Below are 22215 nucleotides of genomic sequence, written 5' to 3' on the forward strand. Positions count from 1 at the left end.
CTTTGCAAGTATTTTTTCTCTGTCTCATCTTGGATGCCTTCAGGGAAAATAAATTATTAGTCAATTTCATTTTTGGACTTGCTAAGAATATCATATTGAACTTGAGCAATCTATATTTTGAGCCCAGCCCTAAAGAGGTCCTTTTATGCAAAAATCACTTTTATAAGTGGTTTCAACACAGTTGTGTGGTGACATTCTATGAATATAACCAGCTTCTAATGATAATTGTTTTAAATTTTATTTTGTATATTCACACTTGATAAAAACAGCCTGCAGAAACACTTTGACTGACATTCTCCCTTTGTACATGTCATCAGTAGGGGAAAGCCCCGCCCACTCGTGACCATCTCTCTCTCTCTCATTAGCATAGGACGTTAGTCTTGTTTTTGAATCTGCCACTATGCTGACACACAGGCATTTGTAGCTCTGCCCTCTTTTAAAAAGAGCACAATCTCATTTGAATTCAAAGCGACGGTCACCAAAACAACACAATTAGTATTAAAGCCTAAAAGGGGGCAGTTTCAGAGAGTTATAAAGCGTTACCTATGTGGTATTTAAGTTAAAACTTCACATAGATACTCTAGGGACATCAGAGACTCCAATTATATCTTGTTATGAGGCATAATAGGTGTTTTTTTATGAACTTCTATACATTTATAGTCAATAATTTGCTTTTTAACAACCATTTTGATGATTCAACAGAATGTTTCTGTATATTTGACTGAATCAACTCGTTTTGAAGCACTTTATTGTTTGCTCACTGAAATAAACGAACATCCAGGAGAACTTTGATGCTTCAACAACTTTATTTAGTCGGATCTGAACATTTGTAATTAACCATAGCAATACTTGCAGAGCAATGAGGTAGAGACTTTGAAACCCTAAAAAGCGGCCGCAAAAAGGCAACGAGGAAGAGATGAAGCTCTTTGGCACGACTTGAGTGAGAAACACATTCAATTACTCAACTAAGGTTTACGAGTGTTTAATAACAAACAACAAAACTCGAAGTGAGAACTCCATCTGCTCAAATAAACATCTTTAAAACCACAGGCAAACCTTTTCCTAGTGCTATATTTCAAATAAAACCTGCTATTTGATTAAAAAAACTACAAACACCACAGAGATCCTAACAGTGTTATATTCAATAGAATGGATGATTGACGACGGCGCTAAGCAACAGCATCAGCCCGCTGTGATGTCACTTCCTGGAGCATTTTCCAAGCCAAGATGCTCGACCACTTAATAGAGTGTTAAAAAATGACAAACCTAAAGCATCTGTTTACATAAAAGCCCAAACCAGCAGTAGAAAAGCCTTTAAATAAATACTAAAATAAAGAGAAGCCAAAGGCACCGACTGGCATTTGCCTGCATCAAGGGGTCAAACCTGCGAGATAATAAACTAATATTCTGTGCATGCCAAATCTAAAATAAAAACACGACTATTAAAATCAGATCTCTACGGCGATGGCTGTCTAGTTAACTGTGCAAATGGGTCACCATCGATGAACCCTTAAGTGTGCATAGAGGCTTGATGAACGAGAACGAGAGCAGTGCAATACAATGCAGAAACTTCCCTCACACAAACATCCCAAAACAGTGAAGTGAGTCCGGACTCTTTCCCACTCGGGGGGTTTAGGTTGGGTTTAGGCTCTTCTGGTTGCGCATGAGAGGCTGATGGCTGCTCAACACGTCCAGGGAGTGACGCCAGTGCCAGCATGACCGACAGTAGTATTTAAAACAGGCCTGAAAAGAGTTAGAAATGTGCTTTAGTCACAATAGGGCCAGTGTGATTATAAAAATACATTCAAATAATACAATAAAAAAATAGCTGTTTCCAACATCAAGCAATGTAAGAAGCTTTTTAACATGTGACACAATTGACATGAAACCAGTCTGGTTTCATTTATACTCTATAATGAGCTGAAATATTATGAACTTTCACAGGTTATGAGATAGGAATGCACTTGCCCAATAACCAACAACTTTTAATAATTGTAAAACAATAAGCAAAATTATTATTATTATTATTATTATTACGAAATACTTTTTTTTCTGAGCATGGTAATAAATAGGGAAGGCAAATGGGTGGAAATAAATAGTGGCCACCTGATTAAATTGAAAACTAGCCTAGACCATTATCTATTGTTAAAAACTAGCTTAGAGCACCATCTGTGATTAAAAACTAGCCTAGAGTGCCATATGCTGTTATAAACTAGCCTACCGCACCATCTGCTGTTATAGACTAACCTAGAGCATCATCTGCTGTTAAAAACTAGCCTAGCGCACCATCTGCTGTTATAGACTAACCTAGAGCATCATCTGCTGTTAAAAAACTAACCTTGAGCTACATCTGCTGTTAAAAACTAGCCTAGAGCACCATCTGTTATTAAAAACTAATCTAGAGCACCATCTACTGTTAAAAACTAGCCTAGATTACCATCTGCTGTTAAAGACCAGCCTAGAGCGCCATCTGCTGGTAAAAACTAGCTTAGAGCGCCATCTGTGATTAAAAACTAGCCTAGAGCACCATCTGCTGTTAAAAACTAGCCTAGAGCACTATCTGCTGTTAAAAACTAGCCTAAAGCGCCATCTGCTGTTAAAAATTAGCCTAGAGCGCCATCTGTTGGTAAAAACTAGCCTAGAGCGCCATCTGCTGTTAAAACCTAGCCTAGAGTGCTATCTGCTCTTAAAAACTAGCCTAGAGGGCCATCTGTTGTTAAAAATTAGCCTAGAGCGCTATTTGCTGTTAAAACCTAGCCTAGAGCGCCATCTGTTGGTAAAAACTAGCCTAGAGCGCCATCTGCTGTTAAAACCTAGCCTAGAGTGCTATCTGCTATTGAAAACTAGCCTAGAGGGCCATCTGTTGTTAAAAATTAGCCTAGAGCGCTATTTGCTGTTAAAACCTAGCCTAGAGCGCCATCTGGTGTTAAAAACTAGCTTAGAGCGCCATCTGTGATTAAAAGCTAGCCTAGAGCGCCATCTGGTGTTAAAAACTAGCTTAGAGCGCCATCTGTGATTAAAAACTAGCCTAGAGCGCCATCTGGTGTTAAAACCTAGCCTAGAGCGCCATCTGGTGTTAAAAACTAGCTTAGAGCGCCATCTGTGATTAAAAACTAGCCTAGAGCGCCATCTGTTGGTAAAAACTAGCCTAGAGCGCCATCTGCTGTTAAAAACTAGCTTAGAGCGCCATCTGTGATTAAAAACTAGCCTAGAGCACCATTTGCTGTTAAAAACTAGCCTAGAGCACTATCTGCTGGTAAAAACTAGCCTAGAGCACCATCTGCTATTAAAAACTAGCCTAGAGCACCATTTGCTGTTAAAAACTAGCCTAGAGCACGATCTGCTGGTAAAAACTAGCCTAGAGCACCATCTGCTGTTAAAAACTAGTCTAGAGCACCCTCTGCTGTTAAAAACTAGTCTAGAGCACCATCTACTGTTATAAACTAGAATGGCATCTGTTGTTAAAACTACCCTAGAGCACTCTCTGGTATTAAAAACTAGCCTGGAGCACCATCTGCTGTTAGCCTAGCACACCATCTGCTGTTAAAAACTAACCTAGAGCATCATCAGCTGTTAAAAACTAGCCTAAAGCACCATCAGCTGTTAAAACTAGCCTAGAGCACCATCTGCTGTTAAAAACTAGCCTAAAGTACCATCAGCTGTTAAAACTAGCCTAGAGCACCATCTGGGGTTAAAACTAGCCTAGAGCGCCATTTACTATTAAAAAGTAGTCTAGAGCACTATCTACTGTTATAAACTGGAATGGCATCTGTTGTTAAAACTAGCCTAGAGCACTCTCTGGTATTAAAAACTAGCATGGAGCACCATCTGCTGTTAGCCTAAAGCATCATCAGCTGTTAAAAATTAGTCTAGAGCATCATCTGCAATTAGCCTAGTGCACAATCTGCTGTTAAAAACCTGCCTAGAGCGCTGTCCAGTATAAAAAAACTAGTCTGGAGCACCGTCTGCCGTTAAAAATTTGTCTAGAGCATCATCTGCTGTTAAAAACTAGCCTAGAGTGCCATCTGTTGTCAAAACTAGCCTAAAGTGCCATCTGCTGTTAAAAACTAGCCTAGAGTGCAGTCTGTTGTTAAAAACTAGTCTAGAGCACCATCTGTTGTTAAAAACTAGCCTATAATGATTTTTTTTTTCGCCACAGCTCTACATATTCAGTAGGTGTTTATAACTGTGTAAAACTGAGAAGGTAACTCGTCTGATTCCCACCTGAGCCCTACAGAAGAACGGCCCAGGCTGACTGCTACATATTTGGCAGATGGAGTCATCCAGATACGGGTCAATCTGGACCTACAGAGGCAAGACAGAAACTGAAATGAGGTAAATAAACTGGGCTGATCTCAAGCCATTGTTTATCTGATCCAGAATCTGTACCTTCTTGGTAAACTTGGAGGTTTTTATCTGCACAAATGCTGCAGTGACCGCTTTCAAGTAGCTCCTCTGGCTCCTGAACGTCACTCTGCCTGAACCTAGATCAAGAAAGCAGCTCATTTACTCATGATGGCCCTTTAAAGGTCACTCATTTTGTCTTTGCTTATATTTACATTATTTAAGGCAAGAATATTATAAGTAACATTACATATAATTATCTGAATATCAAAAATAATCAATTAACTACAATTACAGAAAGTAACTAGAAAAGTAAAGTTCATAGGCAAACTTTATGGTGGCCTGAGAAAGCCTTGTCTGAAAGTTTGAGGTAGCTTTAAAAATGAAATGATTGAAGTAGTTTTTAAGAAGTTTGAGACCGTTGGCATAGATGGATAAGTACATGTATGCATGTTTCTAGCATGGACTGGCATGTTTCTTGCTAGGTGGTTGATAGAGGGTTGCTGAATGGTTGCTAAGGCATTGCTAGGGTATTTTATGTGGTTGCTTGGATATTGCTAGGTGGTTGCTAACGTGTTTTGAGTGGTTGCGAAGACATTGTTATGCGGTTCCTAAGGTTTTGCTAGGTGGTTGCTAAGGTATTCGAGATCATTGTTATAGTGTTATTAAGTGGTTGCCAGTGTGTTCTGAGTGGTTGCTAAGGTGTTCTAGGTCTTTGATAAGGTGTTGCTAGGCGGTTGCTGGGGTGTTGATTAGTTGCTAGGTGGTTACAAAGATGCTGCTAGGGTGTTGCTATGTGGTTGCTAAGGTGTTGCTAGAGGGTTGCTAGGCAGTTGCTAAGTCATTGCTAGGTGGTCGCTAAGATGTTGCTAGGCGGTTGTTAATGTATTCTAGGTTGTTGCTATGGTGTTGTTAGGTGGTTGTTAGGGTTTTGAGTAATTGCTAAGGTCTTGCTAGGCGGTTGCTAAGGTGTTGCTAGGGGGTTGCTAAGATGTTCTGAGTGGTTGCTAGGCAGTTGCTTACGAATTTGCATGGTTCTGGTATGAATTAGCATGTTAGCATGAATTTAGTATGAGCTAGCATATTGTTAAGTATATTTCTAGTATGATTAGTGTGTTGTTAGTTGGCTATGTTTCTAGTATGTACTGGCATGTTTCCTGCTAGGTGGTTGATAGAGGGTTCTGAATAGTTGCTAAGGCATTGCTAGGCTGTTTTATGTGGTTGCTAAGATATTGCTAGGAGATTGCTAAAGTGTTTTTAGTGGTTGCGAAGGCATTGTAAGGTAGTTAAAGGGTTTTGCTAGATGGTTGCTAAGGTATTCTAGATCATTGTTATAGTGTCGCTAGGTGGTTGCTAGTATGTTCTGAGTGGTTGCTAAGGCGTTGCAAGGTGGTTGCTGAGGTGTTTTAGGTCTTTGCTAAGGTGTTGCTAGGTGGTTGCGAGGGTGTTCTGATTAGTTGTTAAGGAATTGCTAGGCAGTTGCTAGGGTGTTGCTAAGGTGTTGCTAGATGGTTGCTAGGCAGTTGCCAAGGGATTGCTAGGTGGTTGTTGCTAGGCGGTTGCTAAGGTATTGTAGGTCATTGCTAAGGTGTTGTTAGGTGGTTGTTAGTGTTTTCTGAGTGGTTGCTAAGGCGTTGCTAAGGTGTTGCTAGGCGGTTGCTAAGGTGTTGCTAGGGGGTTACTAAGATATTCTGAGTGGTTGCTAGACAGATGCTAACAAATTTGCATGGTTCTAGTATGAATTAGCATGTTAGCATGAATTTAGTATGAATTAGCATGTTGTTAAGTATATTTCTAGAATGATTAGTATGTTGGTATGTTGTTAGTAGGCTATGTTTCTAGTATGGATTGGTATGTAGTTAGTATGTCCAATGTTCAATGGCAGTTTTTACATTGGAAGACTATAGGACAGTTGCTAGGGTGTCATAAGTGGTTCCTAGGGTGTGGCTAATAAGTGTAAAGGTCATCAGTGATTGACAGATTGGTGGTCTGAGTTAAATGAGCCCAACTCTAAGTTAGTATGACAGTCTGGTGCTAAGTTATAAGGTCACAAAGTTTGACCCAATGTTAAGTCAATGGGACTTTTCCAAATTTTGTGGGTCATTTTTTAGAAAATCATAAGTTGGATCAGTTGGAAAAGACATAGCAACCCGAGTCAGACCAGTTTGATTATTATTTAATAATGACAAAGGTGGCATGCACAGACCTATAGGATACTTGTGCTTGTCTGTGTCGATGCCGGCGTACATGACACCCCCAAAGAGCTCATCCATGATGTGAGCCAGACCCTCAGCGTTCAACATCCCGTGCAGAGCGCCCACAAACACAGTCTTATTGCGGCAGAGGCGCTGAGAGGGACAGCGGATAAAATTACTGTCTGAAATCACCCAGGGGATGACCTGCACCTGCGGAAACAGGAGGTCAGAGGTAGGGGTCAAGGGTCAGAGGTTACTGATAGTGACAAGACATAATCTTAATATTGAAAATTAAAAGTCTGTGTGCATATACTACGTTTCTACCAGAAATAGTAGACCATATGGGAATCTTTGGCATACTCGTTTCAATATGCTACGGTTTGAGACATACTAATTCTGTTTTCGAATACTATATAGGATGGACAGTATGCGAATTGGGAAGCAGCACATGTTTTCTCCTCACGTCTTTGCTGTGGATCCTCCTGCTGGAGAGTTTGTAGTAAAACTGGAGATAGTCGTCGGCCTGCAGGCGGTGTTGAGTACAGGCCTGCAGGAGAGACTTCACAGACTTCTCCCAGTCAAACAGTAGATAGACATAACCTACAGGGACACAAATCAACACTTACTTTCTGGAGAACACTTATTATATAGAATAGTGGGTCAAATAGGGGTTAAATTAACTCTTGTGTGCTGTTGGGGATGTTTTTATCCACTTTGGGGTGATTTTGAGTCTTAGGGTGCTTTCACACCTGTGAATCGATTCATTTGTTCCGAAACAGAGATTACAATTGTTACATTGTTGCTCTTGCTCTTGGAGCGGTTCGCTTTCACACTGCAAAGTTTCTAATCGGAACAAAAGAGCTAAAACAAGTCACGTGCGAGTAAACTCTCCTCACATTGGTCAGAGTTTTAGGGTTTATTTTGCAGCGTCCTGCTCAGCTGTCAGGAGAGGTGGTAGTTTGGTGGTGATTGACAGGGTGCGCGCGCGACGTGTCTGAGGAGAGATGCGGTGAGGAGGGGTGAGGAGGGTGCGCGACGATGCCTATTTGAGGACCGGGAGGGAGACGCGAGATTACCGGGAGATCATCACTCGTTTGCGGGTATCCGGAGATTCGCAAAACTTCCCGCCCTACTCATAATTCTCTCTTCATATAACCGTATGCCTAATAGATATCCCGAGGCCCCAAGAGACTATGCAGCGCCACTAATGCAATCCAAGACCCGCGATGAGATGATGCCAAGGTTTCTAGCATCCTGGACCAGTCCTGAGCAGCTGCTGTGGTGGTCATGGAAGAGTGGAGAGCATGAGACTGATTCCTGTGACGCTCCGGGAACAGATGAGTCTCGCAGATGTCCAGCTTCTCCAGCGCCTAGACTGCAGCTCTGCACAAGAGGTTTGGCCAGAGGAGAAATGGTCGTGCCCAACTGAGCCTGGTTTCTCTTGAGGTTTTTTAATTCTTCACTTTCACCAATTGGTGAAGTTTTTCCTCACCGCTGTCGCCACTGGCTTGCGTGGTTTGGGACCTGTAGAGCTGTGAATCGATAAATTTGCTCTTGGACTCTCAGTGGTGATTATTAAACCACACTGAACTGAGCTAAACTGAACTTAAACACTGAAAACTGGACTGACACTGATTCAATTGACTATAATCTTCTATGTGAAGCTGCTTTGTCACAATCTACATTGTAAAAGCGCTATACAAATAAAGCTGAACTGAATTGAATATACTTTGTGACCTCGCATTGTTTCTATGTCATTTCTCGCGTGTTTGGTTGTGAGACGTAGTTTGAACACTGAGATAAAGTTTCCTGTTATGATATCTTGTTATTATATGTATATAGTATTACGGTGTAATGTCTCGGCTGTATTTTTAAAAATGGTGCTTCCTTTGTTGTCATCCTCCTGTTCTGCGTGCGACGTATCTCTGTAAACCAATAGCATTCAGTTGCGTGTCTTGCTCCGCCTTATGGTACCCTTTGTGCCTGTTGGTACCCTTTGCAAAGGGTGACCAACAAGTGGTACGGTACAGTTTGCTTTTAGGTACACTTTGACAGAGGAAACGGCCATAAAAGCGTACCGAACCATACCGTACCACTCAGTGCAAACGGGCCACCATTGTAAAGTCATGCAGTGTGAAACCCCCTGTTGCCGATCCATCTTGCAGTGTAAACACAGCAGCAAAGGAGTGCTACCACAGATAGTCAAGCAGTGTGAAAACATCTGCCACTACTTTGAAAATCCTGCAGTCTGAACTCAGCATTAGTATGATGAGACTAAATTGTAAAATGAAATCACAATCAAAACACTTTACTGTTACCTTGAGGAGGACATCGCGGATGTTTGCCATCTTTACCAGGCCACTCCACTTTCAATGGGCCAAATACACTAAATGTGCTCTGCAGACTCGCTGCACAGAAAAACAAACACTGTCATTCACAAACTGTGAGCTGATTCACAATAATCTCCATTAGGGATGTGTGTGTGGTCAGATCACCCTCCGTGATGTCCCACGGCACTCCTCCCAGAAACACTTTACAGGAGTACACTGGGGTTTTGTAGTGACGCGGAGGAAGACTTCCCTCCCAGCTGTATGAGGCTTCATTCACGGCTGTAAGAAGATCAATCATACTATTAAAAAATATGAATAAATGCCAGAAAGAGTGCAGATATATTTGTAACCATACAGAGCCTGAAATAATAGCCACAAAATATGAAAAGAAAAGAAAGAATGGAGGATTTAGACTGTTTTTAGATCCATGGTTTTTAACATGTGGGCCACCGCCCCCCGGTGGGCCATGACGGTATTGCACGAGGACCACCGTCTGTTATTACTAGAAAAAACATTGTAACTCACTAACTTCGGGTGAATAACTCTGAATTATCAGGGATCACCACAGCGGAATGAACTGCCAATTATTTTGGTAAGACACAAATATTTTTATGCGGCGGATGCACTTCCAGCTGCAACCTAACATTTTTAATATATGTAAATATGGGTAACACTTCACAATAGGGGACACATAGTTAATATTACATGGCTCTCTGAAATACTTGATTCTGATTGGTGAATAAGTTCACATCCATATGTTATCAACTACAATCAAATTCATCTGACACAACAGTTTTGAGTGTTTTGACAGTTGGTGCCATCTTCATTCATTCATTCATTTTCTTTTCGACTTTAGTCCCTTTATTAGTCCAGGGTCGCCACAGCAGAATGAACCGCCAACTTATTCAGCATATTTTTTACACAGCGGATGCCCTTCCAGCCACAATCCATCTCTGGGAAACATCCATACACACTCATTCACACACATACACTACGGTCAATTTAGCTTTCTCAATTTACCTATAACCGCATGTCTTTGGACTGTGGGGGAAACAGGAGCACCCAAAGGGAACCCACGCCAACACGGGGAGAACATACAAACTCCACACAGAAACTACAACTGACCCAGCCGAGGCTCGAACCAGCGACCTTGCCTTATCCAGCCAGTTTCGTTTCTGTCAGCTTTGCGTTTTTGACTGTTTGGTGCCATCTTGTGACTGAACAATGCGCAAGTTAGTGTATACTCCATCAGCTGTTTTCAGCTCTGTTAGCTTTGCATTTAATTTTATTCATTCATTCATTTTCTTTTCGGCTTAGTCCCTTTATTAATCAGGGGTCGACACAGCGAAATGAACCGCCAACTTATCCAGCATATGTTTTACGCAGTAGATTTCCAGCTGCAACCCATCACTGGGAAACACCCATACACACTCATTCACACACATACACTACGGACAATTTAGCTTACCCAATTCACCTATAGCGCATGTGTTTGGACTGTGGAGGAAACCGGAGCACCCGGAGAAAACCCACGCCAACACGGGGACAGCATCCAAACTCCACACAGAAACGGCAACTGTCCCAGCGGAGCCTCGAACCAGCGAACTTCTTGCTGTGAGGCAATAGCGCTACCCAATGCGCCACCCTCACGCATTTACTTAAAGAATTAATTATTAAATTATTAATTATTATTAATTATTAATTATTAAATTATTAGGGCACAGAACAATGTTCTGTGTCTAATTTGTATGCTTTGTGGAAAGTAGCTGCGTAATTAACAGAATAAAGTTCATCCAGGATGGTTGTTGGACTAATAAAGCCGTTTTATATAATAATAAACAGATCAAAGGGTTTTATTCTGTGAAGACAACCTCCTGAATGTACTTTATCCTTAACTTAATGCATTTACTAACACAAGCAAACAATATACAAAACATTTATCACAGTTTTCATTCATAATTCTTTACGTTAGTTATTGAAAAAAGCTTTTCATTGTTAGTTCAAGTTAACTCACAGTAAATTAACAGGTTAACAGGTACTTGATTTTAATAATGCATTAGTCATTTTTGTTCATTGTTTGCTCATGTTAGTTAAAAAATAATGATCATATTATAATAATTCCTTAATTTTAATAGCACTTTTCTAGACACTTTAAGTGCTTTACACATTAGGGGAATCTCCTCATCCACCACCAGTGTGCAGCATCCACCTGGATGATGCGACGGCAGCCATATTGTGCCAGACCGCACACCACACATCATCTGATTGGTGGAGAGGAGAGAGAGTGATGAAGCCAATCATATGGGGATGGTTAGGAGGCCATGATGGACAGAGGCCAGTGGGCAAATTTGGCCAGGATTAAACCTCTACTCTTTTACTAAGGACATCCTGGGATTTTTAACGACCACAGAGAGTCAGGACCTCAGTTTAACATCTCATCCAAAAGACGGCGCTCACTGAGCCCCCATCGATATACTGGACCACAGGTTGAGCTCCCCCTGCTGGTCTCACTAACACCACTTCCTACAGCAACTTAGCTATCCCATGTGGTCTCCCAATCAGGTACTGACCTACTGAGAGCTACTGAGAGAGCTAACTGCCTGCAAATAATAACTAATATTAACTACGTCTCATATTGTAGTGTTGCCAAAAAAATGTCTTTTCTAAATTTCACATATATTTAAACACTGTAAAACAATGCAGAAATAAATGTAGATTTTTAAATAAGTTTTGCTGATGTTAACGTGTACCTGCAGCTTGTTTATGAAGCTTCGCCTCTCTCTCGATGCAGAATGAGGGTTTATTCAAGCCCAAAGTGTCCCAGCCTGGCCAGACGGGACCTGTGGACCAACGGCCGAACACGGAGCTCTCAGCCCGGCCGCTGGAGGCGTTCATGAAGGCGTTCAGCGGATTCTGATCCAAACCAACATCTGAGCCTAATTTCAGGTCCTCCACACGCAGTCCTGAGAGCAACAGCGGCAACGGAGGAGAAACTCTGAGAGACGCCTGACGGAGACACACAGATTAATACTCAATAAAATAATGATCATTAAAATCAACAAAAGAGTTTGATCCACTATGCAGTCAGTAATGCAATGAAATTACAGCAATCAAAACAGCTTTGATTTTAACGTAGAAAAATCACAAGTACAAATAGAGAAATCTGCATTTAAATTTGAAAATAAATAAATAAAAAAAGATCTGAGCTGTTTTGTACGGAGACCCGGAAGGGACGTGATGGTGGGAAAAAGAATGGGTGGAAGAAAAAAAAAATGCATAGGAGAAAAAAAAACTGTGATAGGAAAATATATAGTTTTTTAACTTTTCCACAAACACTTCCTGTTGACTTTATACATGTCAACTCTCCCATTTTTTGCTGGGATTCTCCTGTATTTTACCATTCTATCCCTCTATCATTAAGTATTTTACCATATTTCTTGTTATTTTTAATCTTGAAAGCACGCTGAAATGAATATAAAAATGTCTGCATTCACTTTGTGAAGTTTATTTATAAACAAATTTTGAGATGATCACGTGCTTGATTGCTCACTGCTGTTCCAACTTTAGCTATCAGACGATCCTTAACTCACTATAAATAACCAGACGTTTCTCATCTCAATATCTTCGTCTTGAAGAGCATCGAGATCTACTTGACCCTCAAACTCCCCTCTACCTCTGCAACAGGAGGGAGCCCAGGGCTCAAGGATCTGATAAGCTCAGGGCTCTCTTGCGGGACAGCATGCCAAACAAGCTTTATTATCAATCGTCAGCTAAGTGTGAACTCTTGAACTTTCCATTAAAGCTGTGTGTCGATCATCGCCCTTCAAATGCAACCTCTGAATCAGAGAATGCATGTATACGGACGCCCTCCTTATGATAAACTGATCACAGATCAGCTTCTGTACACGCCATTTAAAGAGGAGCGAAAGTGCAGGACCCTTTGATATTCGTGTGTGTGTTTAAACAGACAAATCCTCTAAATAATATGTAGACATGTCCATCCTGTGTGTTTTATTTTAAACACAACTATAATTGCGACGAAATTTGTTTGTTCAAAAAAAAACAAAACAAAAAGAAAGTGAATACGGACATTTTTAGACGATTTTAACGTGCTTTCAAGATTAAAAATACATGAGAAATATGTGAAAATATGTAATGTTAGGAAAATAGAGGGATAGAATGGTAAAATACGGGAGAATCCCGGCAAAAACGAGAGGGTTGACAATTGACATGTATGAAGTGAACAGGAAGTGTTTGTGGAAAAACTGTTTTACGAGATAACACAAAACATCTTTGCGAGGGAACCCAAAAACTTAAAAAAAAAAATATATTTTCCTGTCACTGTTTTTTTTTCTCCCACCCATTTTTCCCCACTATCACATCCCTTCTGGGTCTCCGTAGTTTTGAGATACTGAACTTTTGCAATAAAATAATAATAATACTAATAAAATAAAAGCAGAAAATAAAATAAAAAACATATGAACATTTATATGTGTGTATGTATTATATTATCTTTGCATCAAATTACAAAAAAACAAATTCCCATTCATGCTAGATGTTTTTTAATGCAGCATCAATGAGAACGTTCTCTCATCTGGCTGCCGTCATCAGTATCATACAATTTTTTACCCCTTTTTTGAAAGCCTTGACAACACCATCGCAGAGATTTTCTTAAATTAAATTAAATTAAATTAAATTAAATTAAATTAAATTAAATTAAATTAAATTAAATTAAATTCAATTCAATTCAATTCAATTCAATTGTTGTTCTCTCCCATTCACTGCACTCTAAGTTTACCCAACAATGACGACTTGCGCCACAGAGAAACCCAGAAATATGAAAAGCGTTCATTGGTTTGCTCACCAGGTGCTCTGACCCTGAAGAGACGGCGCTGTTCTCGGAGTTGACAGGGCTGCTGGAGCCGGAGTGTAGCAGAGAGTGAGTCTCCAGTGTGGGGGTCAGTGAATCTCGTCCTCCTGCAGACTCATGGGCCTGGAGAGCCTGATGCTGAACCCAATCACCATCACCTCGTGATGAACCCAAGAGATTCAATGCTGCACAAGAGAAAATGTAAGATTTTTTGATAACACTTTAAAATAACTGTCCATTAGTTAGTGTTAGATAATGTTTCTTTTAACATGTATAAGCAATTAGTAATACATTTATTGTGGAATTTATTATTGTGGAATTTATATAATCTTTTTTTCACATTGTCATTATGGAATATTGTGTGTAGAATTTTGAGGAAATAAATGAATTTTATCCATTTTGGAATAAGGCTGTAACATAAAAAATGTGGAAATATCAATACTTTCCGAATCCACTGTACTGTATATATCATTTGGGGTCTTCAAATAAAACAAAAAACAAGCTAAATTATTTCTTATTGTAATTGCAATAGCATCTGGGTTAAACCTATGTTTGCAAAGTCAAGTTGTATTGAAGTTAAATGCATTGAATCAAATAAAACAGTTTAGTTGAGAGCCTGTAAACTAGAACTGAATAAAGACTTATCATCTGTACGTTTTTTTAGAGTGTTATGAAAACAGCACTGAATAAATGTGAATGAATGCTGGATGAGACAGCAGAAATAAGCTCAGTGTGTGTGTGTGTGTGTGTGTGTGTGTCTATTACTGGATTTGGGTCAGAACAAACCCTAGGCACATCAAGGCTTTCATTTAAATCAGGGATGGACACATTTACGCTTGTAATCGGAGACAGGGAAGCTAAAGGGAAAGTCAAAATGAAACACAAGCAATGCTCATGAAGCCAGTGTTCCGTCCTCGTGAACGGTGTGAAAATGATTAGTCATGAGTGAGAAATGAAGTTATGAGACATCAGTAGAGTTCAGAGCTTCCAGAACAATCCACCAACACACACACACACACACACACACACACACACACACACACACACACACACACACACACACACACACACACACACACACACACAAACACCGACAAAAACATTAAAACATTGCTTTAGCAGTATTGTTAGTGCTTCAATGTACAAGAAATACATAAAATACATTTATTTTAATCAATTAGTTTAATTTTCAAGTTTGTAACGACCAGCTAAATTACATATTTTCATTGTTTTATACATTATAATTAATTACAATTCACTTTGCTCAGATCAGTACTATTAGTACTATATCAGTACTATAACTATATTATAACATAAACATTCAGTTTTTAATTCCATATTTCATTTAAATATTTTATTTAATTTCATTTATAGATAAATTATTAGTTACAAATAACTGTTTTAGCTTTTATGACCTTTTTACATGCGAATATACATATAAATAAAGTAAACATCTATATAAATCTACCTTTTAGCAATGAAATGAACTACTACTAACAACCTTTTTATTACCAAATATAGCTCTCAGCATATAAGCCTCAGTCCAAATAGATTGAATAAAAGACAGACAGACGGACGAACAGACAGACAGACAGACAGACAGACAGATAGATAGATAGATAGATAGATAGATAGATAGATAGATAGATAGATAGATATATATATAGATAGATAGATAGATAGATAGATAGATAGATAGATAGATAGATAGATAGATAGATAGATAGATAGATAGATAGATAGATAGATAGATAGATAGATAGATAGATAGATAGATAGATAGATAGATAGATAGATAGATAGAATCGACAGACAGACAGACAGACAGACAGACAGACAGACAGACAGACAGACAGACAGACAGACAGACAGACAGACAGACAGACAGACAGACAGACAGACAGACAGACAGATAGATAGATAGATAGATAGATAGATAGATAGATAGATAGATAGATAGATAGATAGATAGATAGATAGATAGATAGATAGATAGATAGAATCGACAGACAGACATACAGACAGACAGACAGACAGACAGACAGACAGACAGACAGACAGACAGACAGACAGACAGACAGACAGACAGACAGACAGACAGATAGATAGATAGATAGATAGATAGATAGATAGATAGATAGATAGATAGATAGATAGATAGATAGATAGATAGATAGATAGATAGATAGATAGATAGATAGATAGAATCGACAGACAGACAGACAGACAGACAGACAGATAGATATTGTACACTGCGTATGAATTATTAATGCGCACACACAGTTTGAAACAGATATATTTTTAAAGAGAGATAAAGTTTTTAAAGCGATGTTTAGATCTTCCATCATATCTTATGCAATTATTTATTTGAAAATATGTTCAATATTATCAGATCCTACAGATAGATTCAGATAGCTTCATTTATGTTTACATTAAAATTATTCATTCATTCATTTTCCTTCGGCTCAGTGCATATAGGATCATCCATACACACTCATTCACACACACACTCGGCCAATTTAGTTAATTCAATTCACCTATAGCGCATGTGTTTGAACTGTGGGGGAAACCTGAGCACCCAGAGGAAACCCACATGAACATGGGGAGAGCATGCAAACTCCACACTGAATTGTCAAATGGCCCATTCGGGACTCGAACCAGCGACCTTCTTGATGTTAGGTGACAGTGCTAACCCCTGCCCCCATGTTGCCCACATTTAAATTATATTTTGGTTAATATAATCCCAAAAAAATAGATTTAATAAAACAAATTTTTAGCAGCATGATCACAAAACTCACAAAGTGTCCTAAACCATCTTGACATACAGGACACACACACACAGGTTCACTCACGAGTCTGGACATCCCGCTGGGCTTCAGGGCGGCTCCAGAGCTCCTGATACCAGCAGGGGAGAGCGAGCGATAGCAGGCCCAGACTGAGCTCTTCATCGCTGGGCACAGCGGCCGGATGATCCTGCTGCTCTGGAGCCAACAGCATACTGCTAACTGTGGAAGAGCCTGAACCATCTACAGCAGAGAGAGAGAGAGAGAGTCAAACACACAGACACACACACCCACACGAGCTCAAGTCCCGTACAGACCTGCCGTGGGTCCAGACGAGCTCATCGTACCGCTGTGTGTTCATCACTGACCTGTTAAACATGTGAGCGACCAGCTGAAACCTCACACACTGCTGCTAGTGCTAAAGCCACGCTCACTCACTCCATCACACACACACACACACTTTCTCTCGGTCTGGCAGAACAGCCTCACCGCGGCCCATTTGTGTGTGTGTGTGTGTGTGTGTGAATCACGTGTGCTGTCTGTCGCTCATGGCCTGACTCAGCAGAGAGACAGACAGACTGTGATTCAGCGGATCTGACTCTCTCTCTCTCTCTCTCTTTCTCTTTCAATTCAATAATTGCTTTATTGAGTTTATTTTTATTAAGATAACATACAACTTTATATATAAAAAATCTTAGTAAACAGTAAATAGTAGCAGTAAAAAATAAAAGTAATAAAAATATAATAATAATAAATCTGAATAAACTGTACATTTAACAATCAACATTTTAGGATAAGACATCAATATTCATTCATTCATTTTCTTTTCGGCTTAGTCCCTTTATTAGTTAGTGGTAGCCACAGCGGAATGAACCGACAATCCAGCATTTGTTTTACACAGTGGATGCCCTTCTAGCCGGAACCCACTCTGTTAAAATAGACAGATAGATAGATAGATAGATAGATAGATAGATAGATAGATAGATAGATAGATAGATAGATAGATAGATAGATAGATAGATAGATAGATAGATAGATAGATAGATAGATAGATAGCAGTTTTTATTTTCGCAAATCCATCAGATGCCGTTGTGTAAGCTTTTTGACAGCTCAAATTTCTCTTGCGAGTGCCATTCGCACATGCTCTTCTCGCATAAATCTATCAGAGGCCGCTGTCGACTGACTGAATGACTGACCGACCGACTGATCCTTCCGCCTTACCCCTTCCCGAAACCCAACCGATAGTGTTTTCAAAAGCAATCCAGAACCAGAAAAAGAAAAGCCACTAGATTTTTACCATGTTTTCAGATCTTACCACGCTCTCGCCTTGTTATTTACTTCTTTATTTGATTTTTCGCCTTGAATAAGTTGGTGGTTCATTCTGCTGTGGCAACCCCTGATGAATAAAGGGACTAAGCCTGAGAAAAATAAATGAATGAATGAATAATCAGCATATATACAATGATTGATTTATAATCATCTTGTGTGTGTGTGTGTGTGTGTGTGTGTGTGTGTGTGTGTGTGTGTGTGTGTGTGTGTGTGTGTGTGTGTTTGTGTGTGTTAGCAAGTGCATCACTGATGTTTTTATACAACCCAGGCTCATTCTGAAAACATACCTCTACATACATTTCTGGAGAACGCCAAATATGTCCCTGGAGATATGTTTCTTTTTTTGGCAGTTTTTGTGCAGATAAATGGATGGATGGATGGGTGGATGGATGGATGGATAGGTGGGTGGGTGGGTGGATGGATGGATGGATAGATAAGATAAACAGACAGACAGACAGACAGACAGACAGATAGACAGATAGATAGATAGATAGATAGATAGATAGATAGATAGATAGATAGATAGATAGATAGATAGATAGATAGATAGATAGATAGATAGATAGATAGATAGATAGATAGAAAGAATCGACAGACAGACAGACAGACAGACAGACAAACAGATAGATAGATAGATAGATAGATAGATAGATAGATAGATAGATAGATAGATAGATAGATAGATAGATAGATAGATAGATAGATAGATAGATAGAATTGACAGACAGACAGACAGATAGATAGATAGATAGATAGATAGATAGATAGATAGATAGATAGATAGATAGATAGATAGATAGATAGATAGATAGATAGATAGATAGATAGATAGATAGATAGATAGATAGATAGAAAGAATCGACAGACAGACAGACAGACAGACAAACAGATAGATAGATAGATAGATAGATAGATAGATAGATAGATAGATAGATAGATAGATAGATAGATAGATAGATAGATAGATAGATAGATAGATAGATAGATAGATAGACAGATAGATAGATAGAATTGACAGACAGACAGACAGACAGACAGACAGATAGATAGATAGATAGATAGATAGATAGATAGATAGATAGATAGATAGATAGATAGATAGATAGATAGATAGATAGAATTGACAGACAGACAGACAGACAGACAGACAGACAGACAGATAGATAGATAGATAGATAGATAGATAGATAGATAGATAGATAGATAGATAGATAGATAGATAGATAGATAGATAGATAGATAGATATAGATAGAATTGACAGACAGACAGACAGACAGACAGACAGACAGACAGACAGACAGACAGACAGACAGACAGACAGACAGATAGATAGATAGATAGATAGATAGATAGATAGATAGATAGATAGATAGATAGATAGATAGAATTGACAGACAGACAGACAGACAGACAGACAGACAGACAGACAGACAGACAGACAGACAGACAGATAGATAGATAGATAGATAGATAGATAGATAGATAGATAGATAGATAGATAGATAGATAGATAGATAGATAGAAAGAATCGACAGACAGACAGACAGACAGACAGACAGACAGACAGATAGATAGATAGATAGATAGATAGATAGATAGATAGATAGATAGATAGATAGACAGACAGACAGACAGACAAACAGATAGATAGATAGATAGATGATAGATAGAAAGAATCGACAGACAGACAGACAGACAGACAAACAGATAGATAGATAGATAGATAGATAGATAGATAGATAGATAGATAGATAGATAGATAGATAGATAGATAGATAGATAGATAGATAGATAGATAGATAGAATCGTCAGACAGACAGACAGACAGACAGACAGACAGACAGACAGACAGACAGACAGACAGACAGATAGATAGATAGATAGATAGATAGATAGATAGATAGATAGATCCCAGGAGCTATGTTTTTTTGCAGTTTTTGTTTTCGCAAATCCATCAGATGCCACTGTGTACGCTTTTTGACAGCTCAAACTTTTCTTGCGCACATGCTCTTCTTGGGTAAATCCACCAGAGGCCGCTGTCGACTGACTGACTGACTGACTGACCAACCGACTGATCCTCCCACCTTACCCTTTCCCGAAACTCAACCGATAGTTTTCAGAAGCAATCCAGAAAAAGAAAAGCCACCTGATTTTTACCATGTTTTCAGATCTTACCACATTCTCGCCTTGTTATTTACTTCTTTATTTTATTTTTTGCCTTTTGTTTTTGTTTTACTTGCTTTCTGGAACCTTTCTTTGCTTTAATTACAGCCAGCAGTGCGTTTAAATCCAGCTAATAAAAGTTAGCAAACAGCGTTGCCAGATGTAGCTGACTGATTCCAGCCCAAAAATTCTAAAACCCTCTAAAACTCTAAATCTAAAACCCGCCGAAAACCAAAAAGCACCGCCTAACAACCTGTAGACTATAAAAACCTGTTAAGAGACTGAGCATCTGTTGTAAGCATGTGTATGTGAAGAGCGGGGGCTATGGCATCTCTTTGGGAGATCATAACAGGTTTATAAATGAAGACCCGGGCTGGCGGGCATGCCGTTGCAAAAACCGCCTAATTTATATGAGTTGAATTAAAACAAACAAATTAAATTTAATTGTTTTATATTTAACTTGATTTGTTTGTTTAAATTCAGCCCAAATAAATTGTCTACAAGCACTTACCTTAAAAACAAAGTAGTTAATCCAAGAAATCATCTTTGAATCATTTTTTTCAGTGTACAATGTATCTGAGCTAACATAAAAAAATGAAGAATTTATCTTTTTTACAATCGTAACATTGTAACTTAACGTAAACACTGTAACAAATGCATTGTGCATTGTTAGATTTTATTTACTTTTTATACCCATTGGAATCTTTTTGCAAAGTGTTACCATTCTGAAATTCTAAATACACATTATGATGGAATGGTCTGTCCTAATGTTCACAATAACACCAAGAATATGTACTTATGCTCAATTGTAGGCTATATATATGTGTGAATCTCACCATGTGTGTGTTTCCAATTGGTGTGTTGTTTGGCACCTATGAAGGGCCCAAAGGCCCTGTGAGCTAACCATTCTCCATAAGCGGGATAACAGCAATTCTTCTTTCCCTGTTAAAAAAAAAAAACTGCAATTTTGTTTGTTTGTTCCATGCATGCAAAAAGGGTCAAATCACATCAACATACACTTTAATTTATGCAACTAACTAAACTTACGTATACTCATATTTGAGTACATCTCAAAATTAATAATATTTTTGAGACAAACTAAACAATAAAAAACTGTACTATTTAGTGAACATGAATCTCAAAAGCTAGTAAGCTACTTAGACATGAGTTAGAACGTGTTTATACTATTTTAATTTATATTTCTTGATCTACAAAATGAAAAACGGAATGGAATTTGAATCCCAAAAGCTATTGAGCTCACTAACTCATACTCATTTTTGTTTATACTTTTTTTATCGACGTTACTATTAAGGGAAGGGAACACATTTCAAAACTAAGTGAACTCCCAATTTAGGCGTTGTTATGCTATTTATCTCACACATCCGAAATGTTTGTTTTTATTACTCAGTATATACTATTGTTTGCCTCATTGCTACTTCTTGTTTACAGTATGTTAAATTTCGCGCCGTTAATATGCGATAAACCGAAATTGTGTGCAAGATTGTCTCTCTCACACACATAAACTGTCTCTTACCCTGCGGAAATCCATACAGAGCGTCTAAAAGGAAGTTGAAGGAACAAAAACACGAAAATTCGGACTTTATGAAACCGTTCAGACCGCTTAAAACGAGTATTACGCCGCTGCAGGACAGACAGGTTTAAGACAGCACCATTTCTGCATGAAGCAGGTGCGTGACTCCAATATTAACAACGCACGCGCGCGCGCAGGTGGCCTGGTGACGCGCACATACGCAATCAATCAACATACAGTGCAGATCTCAGATAATGCATTAACCTCAATGTCTTTTTTATATAATTATAGTTATTATATAGTTGTATAATTTTAGTTAAACGACGTTATTTTTTCTCTATTTTGTTGTTTAAGTAATTGTTTTACATATAGGCTACTCAAAAAAGAAATGCTGGGTTGTATAATGATGGGTCAGAGATGGAAAAACTCACTCTCTCTCACTCACTGTCCTTCAGCTTAGTTGCTGATTTATCTACTTAATTTATTTGACACGTTTTTTTACCCAACATTTAGGTTACAACAACCCAGGATTCTTGTAGGTTAGGCCTACTTTTGCTATCTGAATTGGCCTAAAGCACTGAAAATTAGTTAAAACTATCAAGTATAAGAACTTGTGCCTTAAAATAAATTTTCTAACTACGCAAAAATCATGGCAATCATATTATCTAA

At 38.8% G+C, this 22215-nt stretch overlaps 1 protein-coding gene across 4 annotated transcripts; it reads right to left on the reverse strand.

Annotated features, from left to right (window-relative positions):
• Positions 1-787: 787 nt before the first annotated feature.
• cpeb1a (cytoplasmic polyadenylation element binding protein 1a) lies at positions 788-21564 on the reverse strand. Of its 4 annotated transcripts, none has more exons than XM_073942340.1 (12): positions 17838-17927; positions 16840-16890; positions 16592-16765; positions 13734-13924; positions 11620-11875; positions 9035-9148; positions 8858-8947; positions 7003-7139; positions 6551-6749; positions 4390-4484; positions 4225-4305; positions 788-1743 (listed from the first exon to the last, which is right to left on the reverse strand). In XM_073942340.1, the coding sequence occupies exons 2-12, from the start codon at positions 16862-16864 to the stop codon at positions 1633-1635; spliced, it is 1473 nt and encodes a 490-aa protein (XP_073798441.1). In that variant the 5' UTR covers positions 16865-16890; positions 17838-17927; the 3' UTR covers positions 788-1632.
• Positions 21565-22215: the final 651 nt, after the last annotated feature.

Source organism: Danio rerio, chromosome 25 (assembly GCF_049306965.1).
Source record: "Danio rerio strain Tuebingen ecotype United States chromosome 25, GRCz12tu, whole genome shotgun sequence".
In the NCBI taxonomy this organism is placed as follows: domain Eukaryota; kingdom Metazoa; phylum Chordata; class Actinopteri; order Cypriniformes; family Danionidae; genus Danio; species Danio rerio.